The following is a 22,594-nucleotide window of genomic DNA, read 5'->3' as shown; positions in this document are numbered from 1 at the left end:
TGATTTCAATGGTGGGACATGGATTTTATAGCAGCCCGGTGACACACATATGGTCATGTGCATGTCGCCTAAAACAAAGTGACAATTGTCTTCGATGACGTCAGTGATGGTTGGTCACAATCCCTGAGAATGCTTTTATATGAGCCATTTTGATTTAGTTTTGAATGCACCTTTTGATGCTACAGCAAGAAGTGGGTAATAATGGGACAGATATAAAACTGGATTTCTCTGGGTTTTTTTTGTTTTTTTAATCCGCTCATAGTTTTGGCTGAAAAACTAAAAATCGTAAGCATAAAAAAGCATAAAATACAGCATTAAAGTGACGTGTGTGCAAACCCCCTACCATGATGCTGACTTAAGTAAACACCCATGCCAACACAACCATGACTTTTTGTTATTTCAGCTTCAAAGCCTTAAGATTAAGATCACAGCGGTCTAAATGATCACTTAACCCTTGTCCCCAGATGAGGCCAGTCTAACAATAAAGCCTTCTGCAATTACAAGACAGACATGACTTCATATTCATCGAGGAGAAACAAAACACCTTATTATGTGAGGTTCAGAACTTGAAGACGGATCATTACCTTGAAATCTGAGGCAAACACAAAGTATAGACTGAATATACAGTCCTATGAAAAAGTTTGGGCACCCCTATTAATCTTAATCATTTTTAGTTCTAAATATTTTGGTGTTTGCAGCAGCCATTTCAGTTTGATATATCTAATAACTGATGGACACAGTAATATTTCAGGATTGAAATGAGGTTTATTGTACTAACAGAAAATGTGCAATATGCATTAAACCAAAATTTGACTGGTGCAAAAGTATGGGCACCTCAGCAGAAAACTGACATTAATATTTAGTAGATCCTCCTTTTGCAAAGATAACAGCCTCTAGTCGCTTCCTGTAGCTTTTAATCAGTTCCTGGATCCTGGATAAAGGTATTTTGGACAAACAATTCAAGTTCAGTTAAGTTAGATGGTCGCCGAGCATGGACAGCCCGCTTCAAATCATCCCACAGATGTTCAATGATATTCAGGTCTGGGGACTGGGATGGCCATTCCAGAACATTGTAATTGTTCCTCTGCATGAATGCCTGAGGATTTGGAGCAGTGTTTTGGATCATTGTCTTGCTGAAATATCCATCCCCGGCGTAACTTCAACTTCGTCACTGATTCTTGAACATTATTCTCAAGAATCTGCTGATACTGAGTGGAATCCATGCGACCCTCAACTTTAACAAGATTCCCGATGCCGGCATTGGCCACACAGCCCCAAAGCATGATGGAACCTCCACCAAATTTTACAGTGGGTAGCATGTGTTTTTCTTGGAATGCTGTTTCTTTTTGGACGCCATGCATAACGCCTTTTTTTATAACCAAACAACTCAATTTTTGTTTCCAAAATGAAGCTGCCTTGTCCAAATGTGCTTTTTCATACCTCAGGCAACTCTATTTGTGGCGTACGTGCAGAAACGGCTTCTTTCTCATCACTCTCCCATACAGCTTCTATTTGTGCAAAGTGCGCTGTATAGTTGACCGATGCACAGTGACACCATCTGCAGCAAGATGATGCTGCAGCTCTTTGGAGGTGGTCTGTGGATTGTCCTTGACTGTTCTCACCATTCTTCTTCTCTGCCTTTCTGATATTTTTCTTGGCCTGCCACTTCTGGGCTTAACAAGAACTGTCCCTGTGGTCTTCCATTTCCTTACTATGTTCCTCACAGTGGAAACTGACAGGTTAAATCTCTGAGACAACTTTTTGTATCCTTCCCCTGAACAACTATGTTGAACAATCTTTGTTTTCAGATCAGTTGAGAGTTGTTTTGAGTAGCCCATGATGCCACTCTTCAGAGGAGATTCAAATAGGAGATCAACTTGCAATTGGCCACCTTAAATACCTTTTCTTATGATTGGATACACCTGGCTATGAAGTTCAAAGCTCACTGAGGTTACAAAACCAATTTTGTGCTTCAGTAAGTCAGTAAAAAGTAGTTAGGGGAATTCAAATCAATAAAATGATAAGGGTGCCCATACTTTTGCACCGGTCAAATTTTGGTTTAATGCATATTGCACATTTTCTGTTAGTACAATAAACCTCATTTCAATCCTGAAATATTACTGTGTCCATCAGTTATTAGATATATCAAACTGAAATGGCTGTTGCAAACACCAAAATATTTAGAACAAAAAATGATTAAGATTAATAGGGGTGCCCAAACTTTTTCATAGGACTGTAACAAAGGAAGGAAAACAGCATAACCCTGTGTATTGAGAAGGAATCCTTGTAATGGAGCGATGTAGTTACCTTACCTCTCCATAAGGCTAGGACTACAAGGCGACTTTGGCCACGACTTCCCTTGCCATATCGCCTTGTGACTCTTTTACTCCAGTTAGTGAATGGAGTCACATTGCGACCCTGAGTGTGCTGTTATGTTCCACTTCGCCAAATGTATTGATGTTGTTGTGCACTGGCATGTATAATGGAAGATGGCGAGCCATCGGTGAGGACACTAGGACAGGTGCTAGATTGGAGTGGGTATAATGTCTTTTTCTTGTGTTTTCCCCATAGGTCTCCATAAGACTTCAAACCTGGTATCTCCAAATCTCAAAACCGGAGAAGATACTGACAGCGAATGGCCCCTGTGCATATGAGGATAATTTATTCATATAAGGAGCTTAGGAGAATTTACATTCCAAAGTCTAAGGTCTTCAACCTACTTATGTCTTGGAAGGATTTGTTTCCATTCACTCCTACAAATAACATATGGTGACAGCAATTTCTGAACGATCAATACAATTCTGCTGACTTATGTTCCATATTAAATATTAATCAACTGTAATAAAATCTCCTCAATTAGTAGATTTTGTCATTCTTGAATTATGGAGCTGGATGTATTTAAAGTAACTAAATTGGACAGATGTCAGTCGCAAATTCTTGCAGAAGTAATAATCATTAACACTTTATATCCAGCACTAGCATCTGACTACATCTGTATATATGAGCAGTATATCTAGGTGTGCCCCGGACCCACCCTGACCCCCCTCCTCCCCAACGCCCACCTGTGCCCTCCCCCCCGCACCCCTTGGACATCTGCTGGTGTAGGCAATGCGACACAGAGGCTGCATATGTAGGCATACGGACATGATCATTGACACTGTATGGTGTTTTCCCCATTGGCTTCCTTACAACTTTTATAATGCAGGAAATATTTTCTGTTACCTGTTATGATGAGGATTACATTACGTGTGCTACTTGTGGGGATCACGTAATTTGTCCTCTATGATGTTACTTTTTTGTTCATACCTGTAGCCAGTGGCGTAACTAGGAATGGCGGGGCCCCGTGGTGAACTTTTGACATGGCCCCCCCCCCAGAACGACCCGGAAGACCTCAACTGACCCCCTCCTACACATTCCTGCGCGTTCTATTATGCCCCATAGTGGCCCCTTCACACAATATTATCCCCCATAGTGGCCCCTGTACACAGTATTATGCCCCATAGTGGCCCCTTCACACAGTATTATCCCCCATAGTGGCCCCTGCACACAGTATTATACCCCATAGTGGCCCCTGCACACAGTATTATGTCCCATAGTGGCCCCTGCACACAGTATTATACCCCATAGTGGCCCCTGCACACAGTATTATGTCCCATAGTGACCCCTGCACACAGTATTATGTCCCATAGTGACCCCTGCACACAGTATTATGTCCCATAGTGGCCCCTGCACAGAGTATTATGTCCCATAGTGGCTCCTGCACACAGTATTATGTCCCTCAGTGGCCCCTGCACACAGTATTATCCCCCATAGTGGTCCCTGCACACAGTATTATGTCCCTTAGTGGCCCCTGCACACAGTATTATCCCCCATAGTGGCCCCTGCACACAGTATTATACCCCATAGTGGCCCCTGCACACAGTATTATCCTCCATAGTGGCCCCTGCACACAGTATTATCCCCCATAGTGGCCCCTGCACTCAGTATTATGTCCCATAGTGGCCCCTGCACACAGTATTATACCCCATAGTGGCCCCTGCACACAGTATTATGTCCCATAGTGGCCCCTGCACAAAGTATTATCCCCCATAGTGGCCCCTGCACACAGTATTATGCCCCATAGTGGCCCCTGCACACAGTATTATCCCCCATAGTGGCCCCTGCACACAGTATTATCCCCCATAGTGGCCCCTGCACACAGTATTATCCCCCATAAAGGCTCCTGCACACAGTATTATTCCTCATAGTGGCCCCTGCACACAGTATTATCCCCCATAGTGGCCCCTGCACACAGTATTATCCCCCATAGTGGTCCCTGCACACAGTATTATCCCCCATAGTGGCCCCTGCACACAGTATTATACCCCATAGTGGCCCCTGCACACAGTATTATACCCCATAGTGGCCCCTGCACTCAGTATTATGTCCCATAGTGGCCCCTGCACACAATATTATACCCCATAGTGGCCCCTGCACACAGTATTATCCCCCATAGTGGCCCCTGCACACAGTATTATCCCCCATAAAGGCTCCTGCACACAGTATTATAGCCTATAGTGGTCCCTGCACACAGTATTATGTCCCTTAGTGTCCCCTGCACATAGTATTATGTCCCATAGTGGCTCCTGCACACAATATTATACCCCATAGTGGCCCCTGCACACAGTATTATCCCCCATAGTGGTCCCTGCACATAGTATTATGTCCCATAGTGGTTCCTGCACACAGTATTATACCCCATAGTGGCCCCTGCACATAGTATTATCCCCCATAGTGGTCCCTGCACACAGTATTATCCCCCATAGTGGCCCCTGCTTACAGTATTATCCCCAATAGTGGCCCCTGAACACAGTATTATACCCCATAGTGGCCCCTGCACTCAGTATTATGTCCCATAGTGGCCCCTGCACACAATATTATACCTCATAGTGGCACCTGCACACAGTATTATGTCCCTTAGTGGCCCCTGCACACACTATTATCCCCCGTAGTGTCCCCTGCACACAGTATTATGCCCCACTGTGGCACCCATAAACAATTATTATACTCTGGGGTCTTTTCAGAATAAAACATAAAAAACTGCTGTTTCTTACCTCTCCCCTGGCTCCTACGCTGTCGGCCTCCGCTGCCGTCCTTGTTCAATGACGTCGGACGTCACATGACCCGGGACGCAGGCCGGGTTCATGTGACGTCAGACAACTAGGAAGGAGGCCTGGCAGGACTGTGGAGAGATAAGTAACATGTTTTTTATGTTTCTTACCTCTCCCGGTCCACCGATCATTATACTTGGGGGTCCGAAAAGACTCCTGAGTATAATGATAGCAGCGGTAGCGGCTGTCACCTGGCCCCTAATGTCCCAGGCCCTGTGGTAGCTGCCTCTGCTGCTATGGCGGTAGTTACACCACTGCCTGTAGCTTATTTGGATTTTCGGCTACCTTAACCAACCTCATTTATTTCTATTCACTGTTAGTCTTTGTTGAAGGAAATACTCTCTGCCTCTGTTTGCTCTGCATTCTGCTCAAATATTTGCTTTAAGAATAGCTGTCATAAAGATATGGAGGTCAACGTTTATAGCATAATACAGGTGTAGCAATAGAATTAATAGACCAGGGTCCTCTGAGGCACGAAAAATGCTCGTCTGAAATATCAAGAAACATCTTGAATCTCCAGGGCCCTAGTGCAAAATCTGCATCTAAAATAAAGTGAATTCTATCTTAGGCTAAGGCCCCACCCATGGGATGTGCCACAGCCAAAAAGCGCTGCGGGAAGAACCATGGCGGCAAAGCATCGCGGTTCTTCCTGCAGCGTTTTAAACAGTCCTCCATGGACTTTCTGTTGCAATTATACCTATGGAGAAACCACCAGTGTTTTTGTATGTATAATTGACATGCTGTGATTTCCAAAACCTTGCCGGATTTGGAAATCGCGACATGTCCGCACAGCGGTTTTCACTGCAAAGTGGGCATTGGATTCACCAGAATCCCATCCACTTTGCCTGTACTGCAGCGTTTCCTCCGTGGGCAAATCGCGGCGTTTACGACCTGCGGGGCCCTGGCCTTAGACGGTTTGTCCTTTGGATCACATGAAACAACAGAAGGAAACACATAGCAACATGAAGAAGCAGAACCTACATAGTGTGAACCAGAGGCAAGCTGACGGCTGTGTTTGCAAGGAGAGAGAGCATAACAACGGGCAAAGACCGTTACAAGCTGACATATGGCAAACTCACAAATCTGGTGACATCTGCACCATGTACAGACCTATATTGTAGCTCAGAAATATGTAGTCTTGGACAACCCCTCTTGGCTGGGTTTTTTGCGCAGCACTTTTTCACTGTGGTTCACTACGTGCATCCGTAATGGGGTTTTCAAACCCCATATGGAATTTTCATACTGATGACTTATCCATAGTCAGTATGTAATCTTTGAGGGTCTGACACCATAACCTCACACATGTCATCTATTTTAGCAACCTAGTGTATGGTTACTGTGTGCAGCCCCATTCCTATTTATGTCATAGTTGCAGTGCTGCAGTTCACTGGAACCATTGCTATACAGTGGACAAGCCTGTTGTACATGAATAGAAGCAGCGATACATGTGGGACCCATCCACTAGTAACTTATGGCACCCAGAAGCTGCTAAAACAGATGATCTGTGCAGGGTCCAGGTATCGGAGCCTGACGGTTCACATACTGATGACATGGATTTGATATCATAGGACATGCATAATGAAAACTCAATTTGGGGCAGCAAAATCCCCTTAAAGGGACTCTATCAGCAAAATCATGCTGCTAGAGCCCCACATATGCATGAATAGCCTTTAAAAAGGCTATTCAGGCACCGTAAATGTTATATTAAACTTCCCCCCGTTTTAAAATAATACCCTAAAAAAAGAATGTGATCTATTTACGCATCGTGCACACTGGGCGGGCATTCAGGGTGTGTCTTCTTCTTCATCCACGCCTCCTCTTCCTCCGATGTCCTCTGGTCCCGTCCTCCTCCGGTGCTCGCGAACTGACATTGATAAAAAAATGGCCTGGGCGCATGCGCAGTAGCCGTAGTAGAAGCCGCATGCTACAGCGCATGCGCCCAGGCCGCGAGCGCCGGAGGAGGCCGGGACCCGAGGACATCGCAGGAAGAGGAGGCGTGGATGAAGAAGACGGCGCACCCTGAATGCCCGCCCAGTGTGCACGATGCGTAAGTAGATCACATTCTTTTTTAGGGTTTTATTTTAAAATGGGGGGAAGTTTAATATAACATTTACGGTGCCTGAATAGCCTTTTTAAAGGCTATTCACGCATATGTGGGGCTCTAGCAGCATGATTTTGCTGATAGAGCCCCTTTAAATCTGTAGGCCATATACTTCCAACACACTAGTCCAACACATGACCTGTGCACTGAGCTGTGGTTTAGGATGTCACAGATTTGTCTCCATTCAGTATCACCCCCAGTAAATAATTAATTTGGGCTTGGGAACAACATACACACATGGGCAAGCTTCAGTGTTAGCACAGCAGAGCCAATATCTCCCTTACAGCAAGTTCCTTATCTCTTGGCACAAATGACAGCAAGGAGTCTTATCAGCCCTTACACACAGAGTATGGTGCTGAGTATCAGGAATTCACCAGACTGAAAGGGATAACCCTTACCAATAGTCTTGCACAATATTAGCTTTTGATATATGCAACATAATGGGATTTTGTGGCTGGTATACCCTACCACAGACAGGGTGTAATATAAAGAGCAGGTATGAAATACTGTAATGCAGAAGTACAAGCTAGCAAATCTAGCAAATGTTATATTACAATATACTATATAAAATTACTATTTTACCTATAAAAAAAAACTGCAATAAAAATAAATAAACTTAATTGGTATCATCAATTGAAACTACAGATCTGCCCTGTAAAAGCAAGCCCTCAAACAGCTATGTAGGTGGAATATTTGTTATGGGTGTCAAAGGCTGTAAACAACTTCAGTAGGTGCGTTTATTCATTGCATTTAGCTATTTTCTGCAAGGAAATAACACAGTGGGGGATATTTAACTGGCGTATACGGATGATATTGTGATATACATTGACACTAGGTTCACACTAGCGCCCGGAGTCCGTTCTCAGCTTTCCGTCTTCTGCATGCAGAAGACGGAAAGCTGTCAGACCGGGTTTGGCCGTGAGCGCCGGTGAGCGTTTTATGCTTTCCGCCGCGAAACCAGTTTTTTAAAATCGGACACAGAGTACTGCATCTTCGACTCTGTGTCCGATTTAAAAAAAAACGGTTTCGCGGCGGAGAGCATAAAACGCTTACCGGTGCTCACAGCCGGACATCTTTCAAAGCCATTAAAATGAATGGGTTTGCAAGACTCCTGCAGATTTCCGTCTCCTGTTCAGTTTTGTGCAGGAAACGGAAACCTGCAGAACAGAGACCGGGTGCAGATGTGAACGAGCCCTGAATGCAACACTGTTTCTTGCACAAAACTTGCGCCACACCTTGCTCTCCACATTGTGCAAATGGGCAGGGCGTTCTTAAGTGCCGTAGATTTCCATTCTGGTGCTGGCACATGTGGGCGATTTATGAGGAAGCTGGAGACACTCATTCCCAGTTGGAGCTTTTATTATTAAAGGGATTGTCCACAATAAACTTCTTATATTAGGCCAGGGAAGGTGAAACAAAAAAAAACAGTGCTCCAGTGCTCCGCTTCTTCTCAGCGCTCCATTCCTCCGTTGTTTTCTTGTAGTGGAAGTTCCCGCTGCACTGTGACGTCCCATGTTCCTTTCATTAGGCCATTGATAGGCCTCAGTGACCTAAGGACAGGATACAGGATGTCACAGTTAGATTGGCCTCAATGGTCACGTGTGACAGGGCTTCACCTGAGAAAACACTGGAGCAGCTGGACCAGATTGGGCTGGGAGACACCAGGGACGGGTGCTGTGTTTCTGCAGGTAAAACCTCATACAACAACGATTAATCTATCATGTCCTGTTTTTGTCCATTTTCCATAAACTTGTATGCATGGGGGAATGCATGAAAACGGGTATCCCTTGGGTGGCAAGACGGCCATGAAAAATGTATCCTAACATGCTACAATTATCTAAGCACGCACTGCTGCAGTTTGTGTGTGTGTGGATGAGATTAAATAAAATCCCTTTCACTATACTGGGTATGCACATCGCAGCATGTTTTCTTATGATGTTAAAGCAACAGACAGATATTCTGCATTTCTGTAATGTGTGGCCCTAAGCTTAAGAAAAGAAAAAGTTAATGTGGTTTCCATTCACCCTACAAATATTATGAATTTTTTTCACATTTTGTCGATACAATATATGGACTGTTGAACAAATACAACTTGTCCTGCAAAAAACAAACCGTCATGCAGTTATATAAAAAGTAACAATTTCTTTATTTTCTTTGTGCCTAGCTGTGACCATCATAAAGCAGAGCTGGGCTTCCCTATAAGAAACATAACATTGTAGACAGCGACAGAACAGGAGACACAAGCTGAGGATTGATGTCTTTAAGATGTTGCTTTCTTCCTCCTTACACTCTAGGGACTCCACTAACCCTGCTCAAAGCAGAAGCTACCTGCTGCTATGGAACAACAACTCCCAGCAGTCCCTGTTTGAGCCTCTGTATTACATGCTAGGCTGGTTGTCCTGAAGCCCCAGCTTTCCCAGGTATAGTAGCCGCTCACATAGGGCATGCTGTTTTTCCATTGCCGCAGAAGAGGGAAAGCTAAGTGGTTACTTGTCATAGTTAGGACTCCAGTGCTCTCTTAAAGCCACCACCCTCATCATGTCCTATGGCAGGGGCTTGTGCAGGACATGCTGGGAGCTTTTGTCATAACAGCCGGGGAAGGAAGGCAGAGTGTCTAACTGTGACACTACTACTCCCAGCATGTCCTACAGCAGAGCATTGAATGCTGGGAGTAGATCTTTCACAACAGAAGAGAAAAGGTTAACCCTATTCTTTTGGCGTCTATTCAGATGTGGCAGATTTGTTTCAGAAACTTCTAAGACTGAAAATTCCAAATTGCATACATCTTAGGGGGCTTGTATTGTTTAGGTAAATGGGACAGTCACAGAAATGTCTGCTTGCATGTAGTTACTGTAGGCAGCCTGGAATGAGAAACGTAATAGCAGCAGTCCCAGGGCGTCATAACTTCCCATTCACTATCACGACACACCTACTAGCCAATGACCGGGAAGGCAAGTACTGTGACCGCACCTTCCGTCCAGTAAGCCGCACCCCTTCAGTTCCAGTGTGTGAGAAGACACCGGTGAGGGGTCAGTGACTAGCTGGGGCTGCTGGAGGCTAGTAAGAGTCCATCCGCTATAAGGTACGTGAGAGATTCCAGGGGTCTGGGCATTGTCGCCCACATGTATCCGGTAGCACTGGAGTGGGGCATGGAGTGTAGGTGGTGGCAATGGCAAGCGAGATCACTTCCTTGTCTGTAGCTGCTATTGTGTCATGTCTGTGGTGGAGCGGTTACATGGAGGTGGAGAGTTTACTGTCACTGAATGTTCTTTAGCAATGAAGACCAATATACGTAATATCCTGCTGCGGTTTGGAAATATATTCCTCTATGAACTATATAGCTGACTATACATGATGTCGCTAAAAGTGCATATAATATATATAACAATGCAGAGACTAGAATCTTATTTTACATCCAGTATGGTGAAGCTGCGTTATATAAAATCGTTCGGTAGAATTGTGTCCTAGCGCTGTCAGACTGGCCTAAGGGTTAATTGACATGAGGACGATTAATTGCAGAATTATCTGTAACGATACTATTCATCTGAATGGGGCACGCACCTGCTGTAGGAACAATCTCATTCATAAATATGGAACGTCGCAGAAACTTCTGCATAAAATCTACCATATGTGACAGGTTTTAGGGGAGTAGCTATAGGGGGTGCTATAGGGGGTGCAGTACAGGACCCCCCTCCAATGTCTGCTTGACAAGATATTATTTCTAAGGCTATGTTCACACCTCTCTGAGTATTTTCTGGCAAAAGGAAACACAATATGGATATGGGAATAGATCTGTCATATGGTGGATAGAAACAGATGCTGATGGACTCCGCTGACTATAATGGGGACTGTCGGGACTCTGTTATGATGCCTGTCAATTTCCCAGGCTAAAATTTCCTTTGTGAGATATTTTTGCAGTAGTAAAATTTAGCAGAGGCTGCAAAGGGAACATAGTGTGAACGTTGTCTGATGTTAAGCTGTTTGACTGGTTATTCTAGTGCTACACTGTAACTTTGGCTGCAACGCCTGTTCCACGACAACAAATCGTGTTGCCCTGTGAGTCCTTCTCTAATGTCCATGAAAAGAGTCACATTGGGTGCTGCAGCTTCTAATCGCAAGAAGATTGAGCTGTGGTGTCAATACAAATCCACTAACATTTGTGAAGGGGTCTCAGGGCGACACATCAATTTTTAGTTGCACAACCGGAGTCGCTGTCGTCCAAGCCTAAGGTATTGGTCATCTGTAGTCAATGTTGGGTAGAGCACTTGGAGTATTGTTGTCATAATTGCTGTTCTGTAATATAATGTTTTGTTTTTTTTCTATACCCCACTTTTAGATGGCCGCGGAGACTCCGCTTCTTCTTCTCTGCCTGCTTGCTTGCACCTATTCACCTGTTACCAGCTACCCAGATGGGAAAGTCACCGTGGCCTGCAAAGACATGAGGCCGCAACATTCACATAGTCCTCAGACTGAAATCATCCATAACATCACTGTGGATAAGACTGTATTTAACCCAGGAGATCAGATCAAAGGTAAGAGATACATTGCCAAAAGTGGGCTCAGGGAAACCCGCCATGTTGGGTTGGCTACTGGGAGAAACACAACAAATAGGAAGCCATTAGTGCAAAATACTAGAGCGACCCATCAGACAACTACTAGGCTAGGACTCATGGATTTGTGGCACTGATATGGGGACTGATATGCATCAACCACACAATAACCCTTAGACTATGATATCTGTATAGACATCTACATAGAATACGGTTCTTTACAGGTGTAACTTGATGGGGTGAAAAGGGTGCAGGAGCGCCCAGGAGCCTTAGGAGACCATAAGGTGTCTCTTCCCAATACTATGAATGACACATTATAGTTGTCATGCACTGATTTTGCATTGGGGTCCATGATCTTCATATTAAGCCTCTTTACAGTTCGAGCATTCGAGGTATGGTAACCCTGGACCAAGAGGTAAAATGGTTAAAACAGCCATATACTTGTCTCATATAATATGGCAGTGAGGGTTATGGGGACTATATTTTTGGAGATGAGGGGGGCCATATTTGCAGTTAGGAAGGATTTTTTTTCTAATATGGGGTCATTTCCTTCAAGGCATCCTCTTGATCAGCGTTGTAGGATGTTTGGGTTAAGCTTGAAGGACCTGCAACTTTGTTCCATGTTATTGAAGGGGCTGTCCCAGACTAAAAATAATGATGTATCCTTACTATTAGAGATGAGCGAACAGTGTTCTATCGAACACATGTTCGATCGGATATCAGGCTGTTCGATGTGTTCGATTCGAATGGAACATCACGTGGCAAACTCCAAAAAAATTCGATTCCCCTCCCACCTTCCCTGGCGATTTTTTTGCACCAATAACAGCGCAGGGGAGGTGGGACAGGAACTACGACACCGGAGGCATCGAAAAAAATCGGGAAAAGTAATTGGCTGCCGAAATCAGGTGACCTCCATTTTAGACGAATAGTGGATTTCAAATCCGGGTCATATGAGAATGTGAACTTTGTGACTAAGAGACAGGGATAGCTGTACAGGCAGGGATAGCTAGGGATAACCTTTATTTAGGTAGGAATGTTATTAAAAATAACTTTTTGGGGCTCTATCGGGTGTGTAATTGTGATTTTTGTGACATAAACTTTTTCCAATAGGAATGCATTGGACAGTGCTGATTGGCCAGAGTACGGAACTCGACCAATCAGCGCTGGCTCTGCTGGAGGAGGCGGATTCTAAGATCGCTCCACACCAGTCTCCATTCAGGTCCGACCTTAGACTCCGCCTCCTCCGGCAGAGCCAGCGCTGATTGGCCGAAGGCTAGCCAATGCATTCCTATGCGAATGCAGAGACTTAGCAGTGCTGAACCAGTTCTGCTCAACTACACATCTGATGCACACTCGGCTCTGCTACATCTGATGCACACTCGGCTCTGCTACATCTGATGCACACTCGGCTCTGCTACATCTGATGCACACATGATGCTACATCTGATGCACACTCGGCTCTGCTACATCTGATGTAGCAGAGCCGAGTGTGCATCAGATGTAGCAGAGCCGAGTGTGCACACTCGGCTCTGCTACATCTGATGTAGCAGAGCCGAGGGTGCACTAGAACCCCTGTGCAAACTCAGCTCACGCTAATAGAATGCATTGGTCAGCGCTGATTGGCCAATGCATTCTATTAGCCCGATGAAGTAGAGCTGAATGTGTGTGCTTAGCAGAGCCGAGGGTGCATCAGATGTAGCAGATGGGGCAGTCTCAGCAGTCAGATCCCAACCCATTAGCAGTTTAATCGTCCATAGGATAGAGAATAAGTCTTATTTTCATGACATAACCCCTGTTAATTCTTCGTGTTGGATAACCTATATAACTATATAACTATATATTCTATCCAAATTAATATTGTAGCAGTGTTCAGATTCTGAAGAATCTATGTGGGTTACATCAGTGTCTAATAAAGTCAGACTAATGTAATTTTCTAGGAATTGATTCTTTTGGCTTTGTTTGCTCCGACAAGAACAGGGAAACCTCAAATCCATAAGAAGATTATAAACTGCTCGGTGGCAGTCACTGTAGACTGCTGACAAATCACAAGGAAATAATTGCACGTTGTCTCTATTAGTAATGCAGAGAAACATTCACGTTATGCATAAAAGGTAACAATATAACAAGCAGTAAACATTTATAAAACCTAAAAAGAAATAAAATGATCAGACTTGTTTAAAGCAGAACAGCTAGAAGATGATGGCGTAATTGAGCTGCCCCAATTCATGGTCACATAAAGCTGCCGAATGGAGAATAGTAGCCCTCTCCACGGCGCCTCCTACCCCAATCAGGCCCGGTTCACATCTGCGTTAAGTATTCCATTCGGGGAGTCTGCTTGGGGATCCCTGAACGGAAACCTATACGCATTAAAAAGCGGTTAGCTAAGAAACCACACGGACCCCATAGACTATAATGGGGTCCGTGTGGTTTCCGCACCAAACATGCGGAGTAAAGTGGCAGTAGTGATGTGAGTTAAGACACTGGCCTTGTATGTATTAAGACTGGCATGTAGTACCGCAGACGATGTTGTAATTTACTACATGGAGGCAGGAGAGGAATGCAGGAACTATACGTGAAGGATCTTTGTCATGTGACGTCTCCAAAGGTCTTGCACCTCTTCTAGCTTCCTTATTTCTTCAGTCTGCATTTGGTTCTGTGCAAAATGCAAAAATATTCCAGGGGCCCTGGTCCACAGGGTGAGCAGGACTTGAAGCTCCAAGAGAACTAAAGACAATTTGGGTCACCCTTTGTCTTGTGAAAAGTTCTGTCCCTACAGCGTCTGATACAGGCAGCATGGATTGGACAGTATCAGACTGTGTAAGGACACCTCTCCCACTGGTAACGTCCAGCTATCAATTTATTCATACATTTCTAGGAATATCAGAGGAACACAGAGTTATAACAGTTCATTGTTGTTATTTTGCATAAATGCATCTGGCCTGACGGGACCCACCATTATGTGCACTTGAGAAATGGCCGGCTAAGGCTTGAAACGCGTTATGCTGTGCTGTTGTTTATTTCAATAAACGTTTCTGAACCTTGGAAATTCGTTCTGTCATCTTCTTCCTGTACCAGTGAGCGCTGTTCTCCTAAATAGGACCATTGGTCCAAATTGTTCTTGTATTGTTGTTATTTTGTCACATTAATGCAGTGTAAATATGGCTGTTACTGAAAACTAACGCAGACTTTTCTTTTCTTTCAGTCACTTTGTCTGGATCGCACTTTGATGGATTTTTGATTCAGGCTCGAAATGCAAACAATTTAGATAGCGATGCGGTGGGCTCCTTCTCTTTAATCGATGATCGTGTATCTCGGCTTCTAACATGTGGAGGAGTCCAGGTATAGTGTCTTTTCTTCTCCAGTTTGTTCTTATAGTAAAAGAAGGTTTCCATCTTGCCCCTTGTTCACATCTGCATTGGTGTTCCGTCCGGGGGGGTCCGCATGGGGACAATTGCCAGCACTGTGCAGTAAAAGCACACGGACCCCATAGACTATAATGGGGTCCATGTGCTTGCCACCAGATCTCCGCACAGAACACGTGGACAGGAAAGTAGTTCACCATCTACTTTCCTGTCCGCATGATTCGTGCGGGCAGCGCGCGGCAAGCACACGGACCCCATTATAGTCTATGGGGTCCGTGTGCTTTTACTGCACAGCGCTTGCAATTACATTTGGTATTCCATTCAGGGGTCCCCATGCCTGGATGCCATAGCCAGGCTGGACAGGGGTCTAGAGGCAGATGGGGTGGGGGTCATCTACGGTGTCTGATATAGTATAAATGCCTGCAGGCTTATGGATTGTCCTGCACATTATATTTTGTGCAAAAGTTGCTCTAAGCTGAAGCTTCACCCCCTAGAAGATAGTATTCCTTTACAGTACATCCTGGTCACTTGGCCTGGCTAGACTGTGTGTATTTGTATCATTTGTATCAAGTGACAACCTTGTGTGACCTGTTGCTTCTATTTCCAGGATTCTGCTGTCAGTCAGACCAATAAGAGGAGGAAAGACCAGGTGGAGATCTATTGGATTGCCCCCAGCGGTGGCCCGCAGCACGTCCAGTTCCTGTATGTCACGTTAAAGGTTCAGTCTGCTGTAAATTTTCACTTGCAATTATTGCAAATCTTATTGACTTTTGGCATTCAGGCCTGGTTCACATCTGTGTTCGGCATTCAGGGAGCTTGGGGACCCCCTGAATGGAATACCGAATGCATTGACAATCGGTGAGCAATGAAAGCACAGGACCCTATAGACTATAATGAGGTCCGTGCGGTGTCCTCATGAGTCATGCGGAGAGGAAAGTAGTTTGTGCAGGACTTTTCTCTCCATATGTTCCTTTGTATTACCTATCGGTTGCTTTACTGTGCAGATTTTGTGCTACATATTGGCATATCCTATAGACCTAAGGGTAATGGATATTAATGACCAGAGTATTCAGTATCCACTATAGTGTATGCTTATGTAATGGTGGTGCCAGGGAACTGCAGCTCCACTCCCATTCACTTGTATATGGCTTCCATCAGCTGACTGATGTGGCCCCTGGGTATCAGACCCCCATTTATCAGAAACTGATGACCCATCCTGTGGTGGATAAGTCATCGGTGTCCATTACTATTCGATTTTGGACAACTCCTTTAAGCCGTTTCCATGATCAAACTAGGTGCAAGTGTCTGAAATGCAAAATAGATGTGGTGCTAAGCTTGTACATCACTTTTTGGTGCAAATTCTGGCACATTTAGTTTAGTAAATTTCCCATATATCTTTAATTGTGAGGTGTGTAAATGTTCAGAATAGAATTCTATATTCATGTCTTTGTTTTCAGCAGGTTGTCAGATAGTTGTTGGAAAAGTATCTTTTTTTCTAAAGTTTGTCATTTGAGTCCAGATTCACAAAAGCCTATTACAATCCCATTTTTTTGATCTTTGAGGCTGTGAGTTTAGGTCGGTAGGTCCACGGTTGGGTCAAGACCTTCATCCATAATAGGATTTATCACTCTCACATGCGATTTCACTACTCTGGCATCTGCATCTGATCCTCGGGGACTTCACTTCTTCCTCTATTCTGGTATACCGAGATAAACATCCTGTGTCATCACTTTGTATATATGGGAAGAATATGCAAATCTGACTTCCATGATGTAATTAGGATGCCAGTGCCTCAAGTATGCACACCAATAGAGGGCGCTGACTGAGAATGTGCAAGTCTAAGTTCCACGATGTAATTAGGAAGACAGAGTCTCAGTCAAACAAACCTATAGAGGGCGCTCCTTTCCCATGGGAAGTCAGATTTACATATTCTTCCCATGTTCCTTTGCACAGTGGAGCGCTCATGGCTTAATAAGTCTCCACACACCTAAATGGTGGTTCTCTCCTTATGGAGTGACAATATCCCCTCCACTTTGTATATAGGACATCCCGTTCTGCTTTTCTGTAGTATTATCCCAATACGGGATCAAAGGAACCAATGACCCTTGAGATTATGCCACCTAAGTGAACATTCAGCAGTCTACTGTCCTCTAATCTCTAAACATGGAAATTTAAGGGGAGACAAGTAGCTGCCAGGCCCTTCTCATGCTGCTTATCATTAGGTTACTCAGAACAAAAGCCATCCTTACTTCCAACCCCGGGAAATATTGTGTAACAGTCTATTTACATTGTTGGTTCATTGGTAGAGTTTGCCAAGAACAATTAATGTCTATACCAAGTTAACCTTTGCCACGTCCTGATACATTCTTGTCTAGTTCTTTCTTTTCTAAATCTTTTCTTGCTTTTCTTTCAAAAAAAATGTCACTGTGAAAAATTCACTACACAAATGTGGCATCATGGTGCAATAGTCATGTCTTGTAGCCCACATTGTAGCCAATAGCTGCATTCACTATTCTGCTGGTTGGTAATGGAACCGCTCAATCCTTTGGAAAGCCAATCTATAATACAATGAACTCTTGCAACGCTTTCTGTAAAACATTACATTACTATACCACGTCAGTCACATTCTGTGTGGCAAAGAGCAAGCTGGGAATGCTGGGAGATTTCAGCTCTGAAGCCAGAAGAATTGTTAATGCAGATATTGGATTATTATTTACCCTGTAACTGAAGTTAATAGTTTTGTCAATTAACATAAAGAAGTGAAATCTAAATCAAATCAATATTTGACTACTCTTTGGAGAAGGAATCCTGGAAGTGATGGTATAGTCTTCACGTAGCCCTGATCTCAACATCCTCCAGTCTGTCTTGGATGATATGAAGAGCCAGAAGTATTGGACCAACAGAATGTCTGTCCAAGATGATGGGAACAATCTCCCTGCCCAGTTCCTGCAAAAACTTTCTTCAAGTACCGAGAACCGATGGAAGGCAAAGGGCAAAGGTCACCCCATATATTGATGGAATTTAGATTTCTCTTTTGTTCACGTCATTTTGTTCATTGACAAACATAAACTATTAGCATTTCTATTTCTGAAAGTATTCTTCAACGCCTTCCTAGGACTTTTGCAGAGTAAATGAATAGCTCAGTCTGTAAGTCAATCCGCCACTCAGTTTTCTTATTCAGATGCCCGTCCATTGTTCCCATGTAATAAGGAAATATTTCAGCACATTTCAGAGAGTCGTAGTGTTAGCAGAGAATGGTAGGAATCCGTCTTACTGGAACACCAATTGTTTACACTTGTAAGCCGATCTGAGGTTTCTGCGGCCACATTCTTTACTAACTCAGCAAATGCCATCTCTTCTACGGCTTGAAAGACTTGTTTTACAGAACACGGCATCGAGGTCAGCGCAGACTTCTCTAATACGATCCATTGGACTGTACAGTCCTTGCGGGGGTAGATTGACCAATATTGTCACAACATCTCAATTCTGACACCTATTATAAATCAGGTAGTTTGAGCTACGACCTTTGTTAAAGGGGTCCTATCGGACAACACCATTTTTTCCCAGCGTTGAACTTACTGTAGAGACGCTTTGGGGACCGGCTTCTGAAACCTGTGTAGCCTGCAGGAAAAGTGTAGTATTATATGTAATATAGCTAAATTCAGGACCATGTTCTATATGGGAGTGAGGGCTGCTCCTTGTCATCATGAGGTTAAACTGGTTTTCCCAGAAGAATAGCCTCCCCAAATTATAGGTGATAACTGTCTGTCCAATGTGGGTCTCACTGCTGGAACTCCCACAGGTCATAACAATGGAGGTCCCATGTCCCCCAATTAAATAGAACATTAGCTTAGCATATGCACTGCTGTTATATTTGTTTCTATAAGACAAGACCCCAATCATACAACTGAGTGTGAATCTGATATGGGGCCAAGTTTGGAGTGGAGTGCACTTGGATGGCACCCAAGGGGGCTTCTAATGAGTACTGTTCCCATGACATGGATCCGGATAGCAAAAAAGCACTGAGCGGATCCTCGTATATTACCACTGGATGTAGCAGATGATAGAAGAGCAAACAGCTTCTCACCTGGTGGTGTTATGATACATCACAACACCCATTGAAGCATGAAACACCTATGTGGTGGAAAGTGGGGGCGGCTGCTGTACCAACGTCACAAACACGTCAAGACAAGGGATGATAAGGACCAGCCTCCTCAGAAGATTCAGCAAACAAACAGCGCTCACGCTAAATGAACTGGAAATGCTTTATTGGACAATGCAAACAACATGTTTCAAAGGAGGCTGGTCCTTATCATCCCATGTATCAGGATAGGACCTGCTCTGTTTTCAATGGACCATCAGATGCCCGCATCGGATGCCACACCTGAATGTAGCCTTACAGAGATAGCAGCATACTTAGTCTTCTAGAGAGTGAATAATAATAAGTGTTAGCCCCCATGTGCGACCAATACAGCATTCAAATGTTGGGCTCCCTACGCCCATTCTCATATTTGGTGGAGGTCCCAGTGGTAAGACCTCTATCGATTAGACACTTATCACCTATTCTGTCAATAGATAATAACTTAGGATTCTGGTAAATCCTTGTTCCCAGGTTACCACTCTGGTTTTCTAGGTTTCTTGGGTGGGTTTTTGGTATTGAAACAGCGTGTTTGCAATGTCACGTGGACCAGACATGCCTGTAAGAGAGTTATGGAAGAGAGTAGTCAGTAATGGTATAACACTGCAGGGTATAGCGACTGACAACTGTTGGTTTAGTAAGGTGCAGTTCTTTTTTCATCATTGACACATTGATAAATCTGCCCTATTGCCTTGTACCATGTGAATGTTATCTATAATATATTGTGTCCTTTGTTATGTCTTCTCTTTGCTCACTGATTCCCTTTGTTCTGCTCCTTAGCGCCACTGTTGTTGAAAAATATAAAATCTACTGGGTGAAGATTCCGGGACCGATTGTTTCTCAATCCAGTGTTCCAGCCATCTCAATGCAACCCGATCCTGTTGTGCTGCCAACCTTGCCAGCGATGTCCTTACTTACTAAAGGGGTAATACAGTCTGATAGAACATATAATGATCTCTTTTAGTAGTATTTGTATCGATGACATACCAGCTCGCTCTCATCATCTCAGTTAATCTTCTTGGCATTACTCATGGCTCAGATGTTATGCGGTTAGTAGGATATAGTTCCCCTTCTCTCACCGGTCTGTAGTGGTAGGGATATATTCCTTGGTGGGCTCCTCATAGAGTTCCACACAGTCTGTTCTGTTCCACTTTAACACATTGATGGGCTCAGTGCATGTCCAAAGACATGGAGCAGGATAGGACTTGCTCTCTGGTCATTGGCATGGAACAGACCATTGGATGCCCATTTGGAGGAGAGGAGCGTCGGTCTTGTAAATTAGGCCTTAGTCTCTTTATGTAAACTACAATAAATGTTGTGATCTTGTAGTGAAATAGAGGCAGATACTAGATATAATCCCTATGCAAACCATACAATGTAGTGTGTCATGCAGAGAACTTCTTGGTCATAGGAGAGGTGGGTTACCAGGCGGCCACAAATACCTAAACACCTGTTAAGACTACAATTCTATAGAAAAATAATTATATCTTCTGTTTGCAGTTCAGCGCATCTGGATGTGGAAGCAAAAAATTGTGCGTCAGGAATCCCACGTCATGTGATCCTCAGAAGGACCTCGAGTGCTTCTTCCTTTCATTCACAAGAGAAGGAGATTCCATATTGGTTGAAATGAGCGGGCCAGTAAAGGGATACTTAGCATTTGCCTTGTCACATGACCAGTGGATGGTTAGTATAGACCCATATATTTCCCATAAAGTAACAATTCTAGTGTATCGTCTCCTATAACTCTGTTGTGTGCGGTTCCTCTGTTGTTCCTATAGAAATTTTTGGCTAGGGTGTTTCCAGTTGGGGATGTCTCCGTACTGTCCGAATTTCTCAGGGCACACCACTCAGACCCCAGAGTATAATACGTGGAGATCCAGGGAAGATGTGGAAATTTGCAGTGTCTGGCACTCCCTTTGTGTCCTCTTCCAGCCTCCTGGATGACATCATGAGCCCCAGGGGACTACTGAGTCCTTTGATTGGGCCTGAGTACTCCCATGGGACCTCTGAACCCAAATGGCCCTCCCAGGATCCATGATGTCATCTAGAAGGCTGCAAGAGACCGGAAGAGGACCCCAAGGGATCACCCCAAACCTTCCAGAGAACCCAGGAGAGCTGGGGGATTAAAACCTATTAAAACCCAACACTAAGGGTTAAGTCTTTGGTCCTCCTACATATACTAATTCTTTGATGTTTTTTTCTTAGGGCGACGATGATGTCTACCTGTGTGTGATTGACGGTCAGACTGTTGAGATAAACCCCGGCTACAATAGGGGGCGCACTCATCCAGATATAGCACAACCGGTAAATACAGGCAATTGTGACATGACACCATCACTTTTTTTTATTGTATTTTAGAGAAGAGTTTTGCAATGAAACATGATACATTTGTCTTCTTGTAGTGTGTATATATATATATATATATATATATATATATATATATATATATATACTGTATATATAGGTATATCTTATAGTATATTACAGAATGTCCTACTCTATGAACTAGAAAGGGATTAAAAAGATGAGCATAAATTGTAAGGGGGTTCCCATGAAAGTGGAATTACTTGGCTGGTATCCAAGACAAGGTTCACATCCACATTGGAGGTGAACAGAATGAAAAATCTGAAAATGGCAGACTAAATTATGTTGTCTCAAAAAATGAAGTCCATGTCTGCAGGGAACGTATGTAAATGAAGATTTGCACCACTTTACGTACCACGGCTTTGGCCACTACTCTGAGAGTGCCCAAAAAATTTGCGACTAGAAGTCAGGATTGCAAAGGATTAGTGAAGAAGTTGCAAACTTTGATCATGGGATGAGAATGATGTTCAAAGTTGAGCACCCCTAGCTTAAATTGTAACAACACCAGGCACACTAGGGGCCACACGGTGGCTCAGTGGTTAGCACTGCAGCCTTGCAGCGCTGGAGTCCTGGTGTTCAAATCCCACCAAGGGCAAAAAACCATCTGCAAGGAGTTTGTATGTTTTCCCCGTGTTTGCATGGATTTCCATCCCATATCCCAAAAGACATACTGATAGGGAATAATGTACGTTGTGAGCTCTATGTGGGCTTACAATCTACATAAAAAAAAAACAAAAAAAAAACACCAGGCACACCACTCCTGATTAACCGTACCAACTCCTCTCACCATGTCATATATTGTGCAAAGATGGTACGCTTTACCCTTTGTCTCTTTGTCTGCATTCAACAAGGTCGTTTCGCCCTTTATGACTGCAGGAAAGCCAGTTGACAGCCTATGTAGCAGCTCCATATAGTGTCCCCATATACAG

At 43.9% G+C, this 22,594-nt stretch overlaps 1 protein-coding gene across 3 annotated transcripts in view; it reads left to right on the top strand.

Moving 5' to 3' along the window:
* The first annotated feature begins 7,110 nt into the window (after positions 1 to 7,110).
* LOC142218218 (putative ferric-chelate reductase 1) overlaps positions 7,111 to 22,594 on the top strand; it is a 28,238-nt gene continuing 12,754 nt past the window's right edge. Inside the window, exons 1-7 of one of the 3 annotated variants that reach the window (XM_075286772.1) lie at positions 7,111 to 7,197; positions 11,588 to 11,783; positions 15,004 to 15,140; positions 15,771 to 15,865; positions 20,082 to 20,226; positions 20,802 to 20,984; positions 21,507 to 21,605. In XM_075286772.1, the coding sequence (XP_075142873.1) occupies positions 7,174 to 7,197; positions 11,588 to 11,783; positions 15,004 to 15,140; positions 15,771 to 15,865; positions 20,082 to 20,226; positions 20,802 to 20,984; positions 21,507 to 21,605 (879 nt within the window). In that variant the 5' untranslated portion in view covers positions 7,111 to 7,173. Of the gene's footprint in view, positions 7,198 to 9,625; positions 9,672 to 10,242; positions 10,334 to 11,587; positions 11,784 to 15,003; positions 15,141 to 15,770; positions 15,866 to 20,081; positions 20,227 to 20,801; positions 20,985 to 21,506; positions 21,606 to 22,594 lie in introns of those variants that run through there. The other 2 variants (XM_075286774.1, XM_075286773.1) reach the window with 2 other exon arrangements.

Source organism: Leptodactylus fuscus, chromosome 9, assembly GCF_031893055.1.
Source record: "Leptodactylus fuscus isolate aLepFus1 chromosome 9, aLepFus1.hap2, whole genome shotgun sequence".
NCBI classification, from domain to species: Eukaryota; Metazoa; Chordata; class Amphibia; order Anura; family Leptodactylidae; genus Leptodactylus; species Leptodactylus fuscus.
This window is presented reverse-complemented; position numbering and strand designations above follow the sequence as displayed.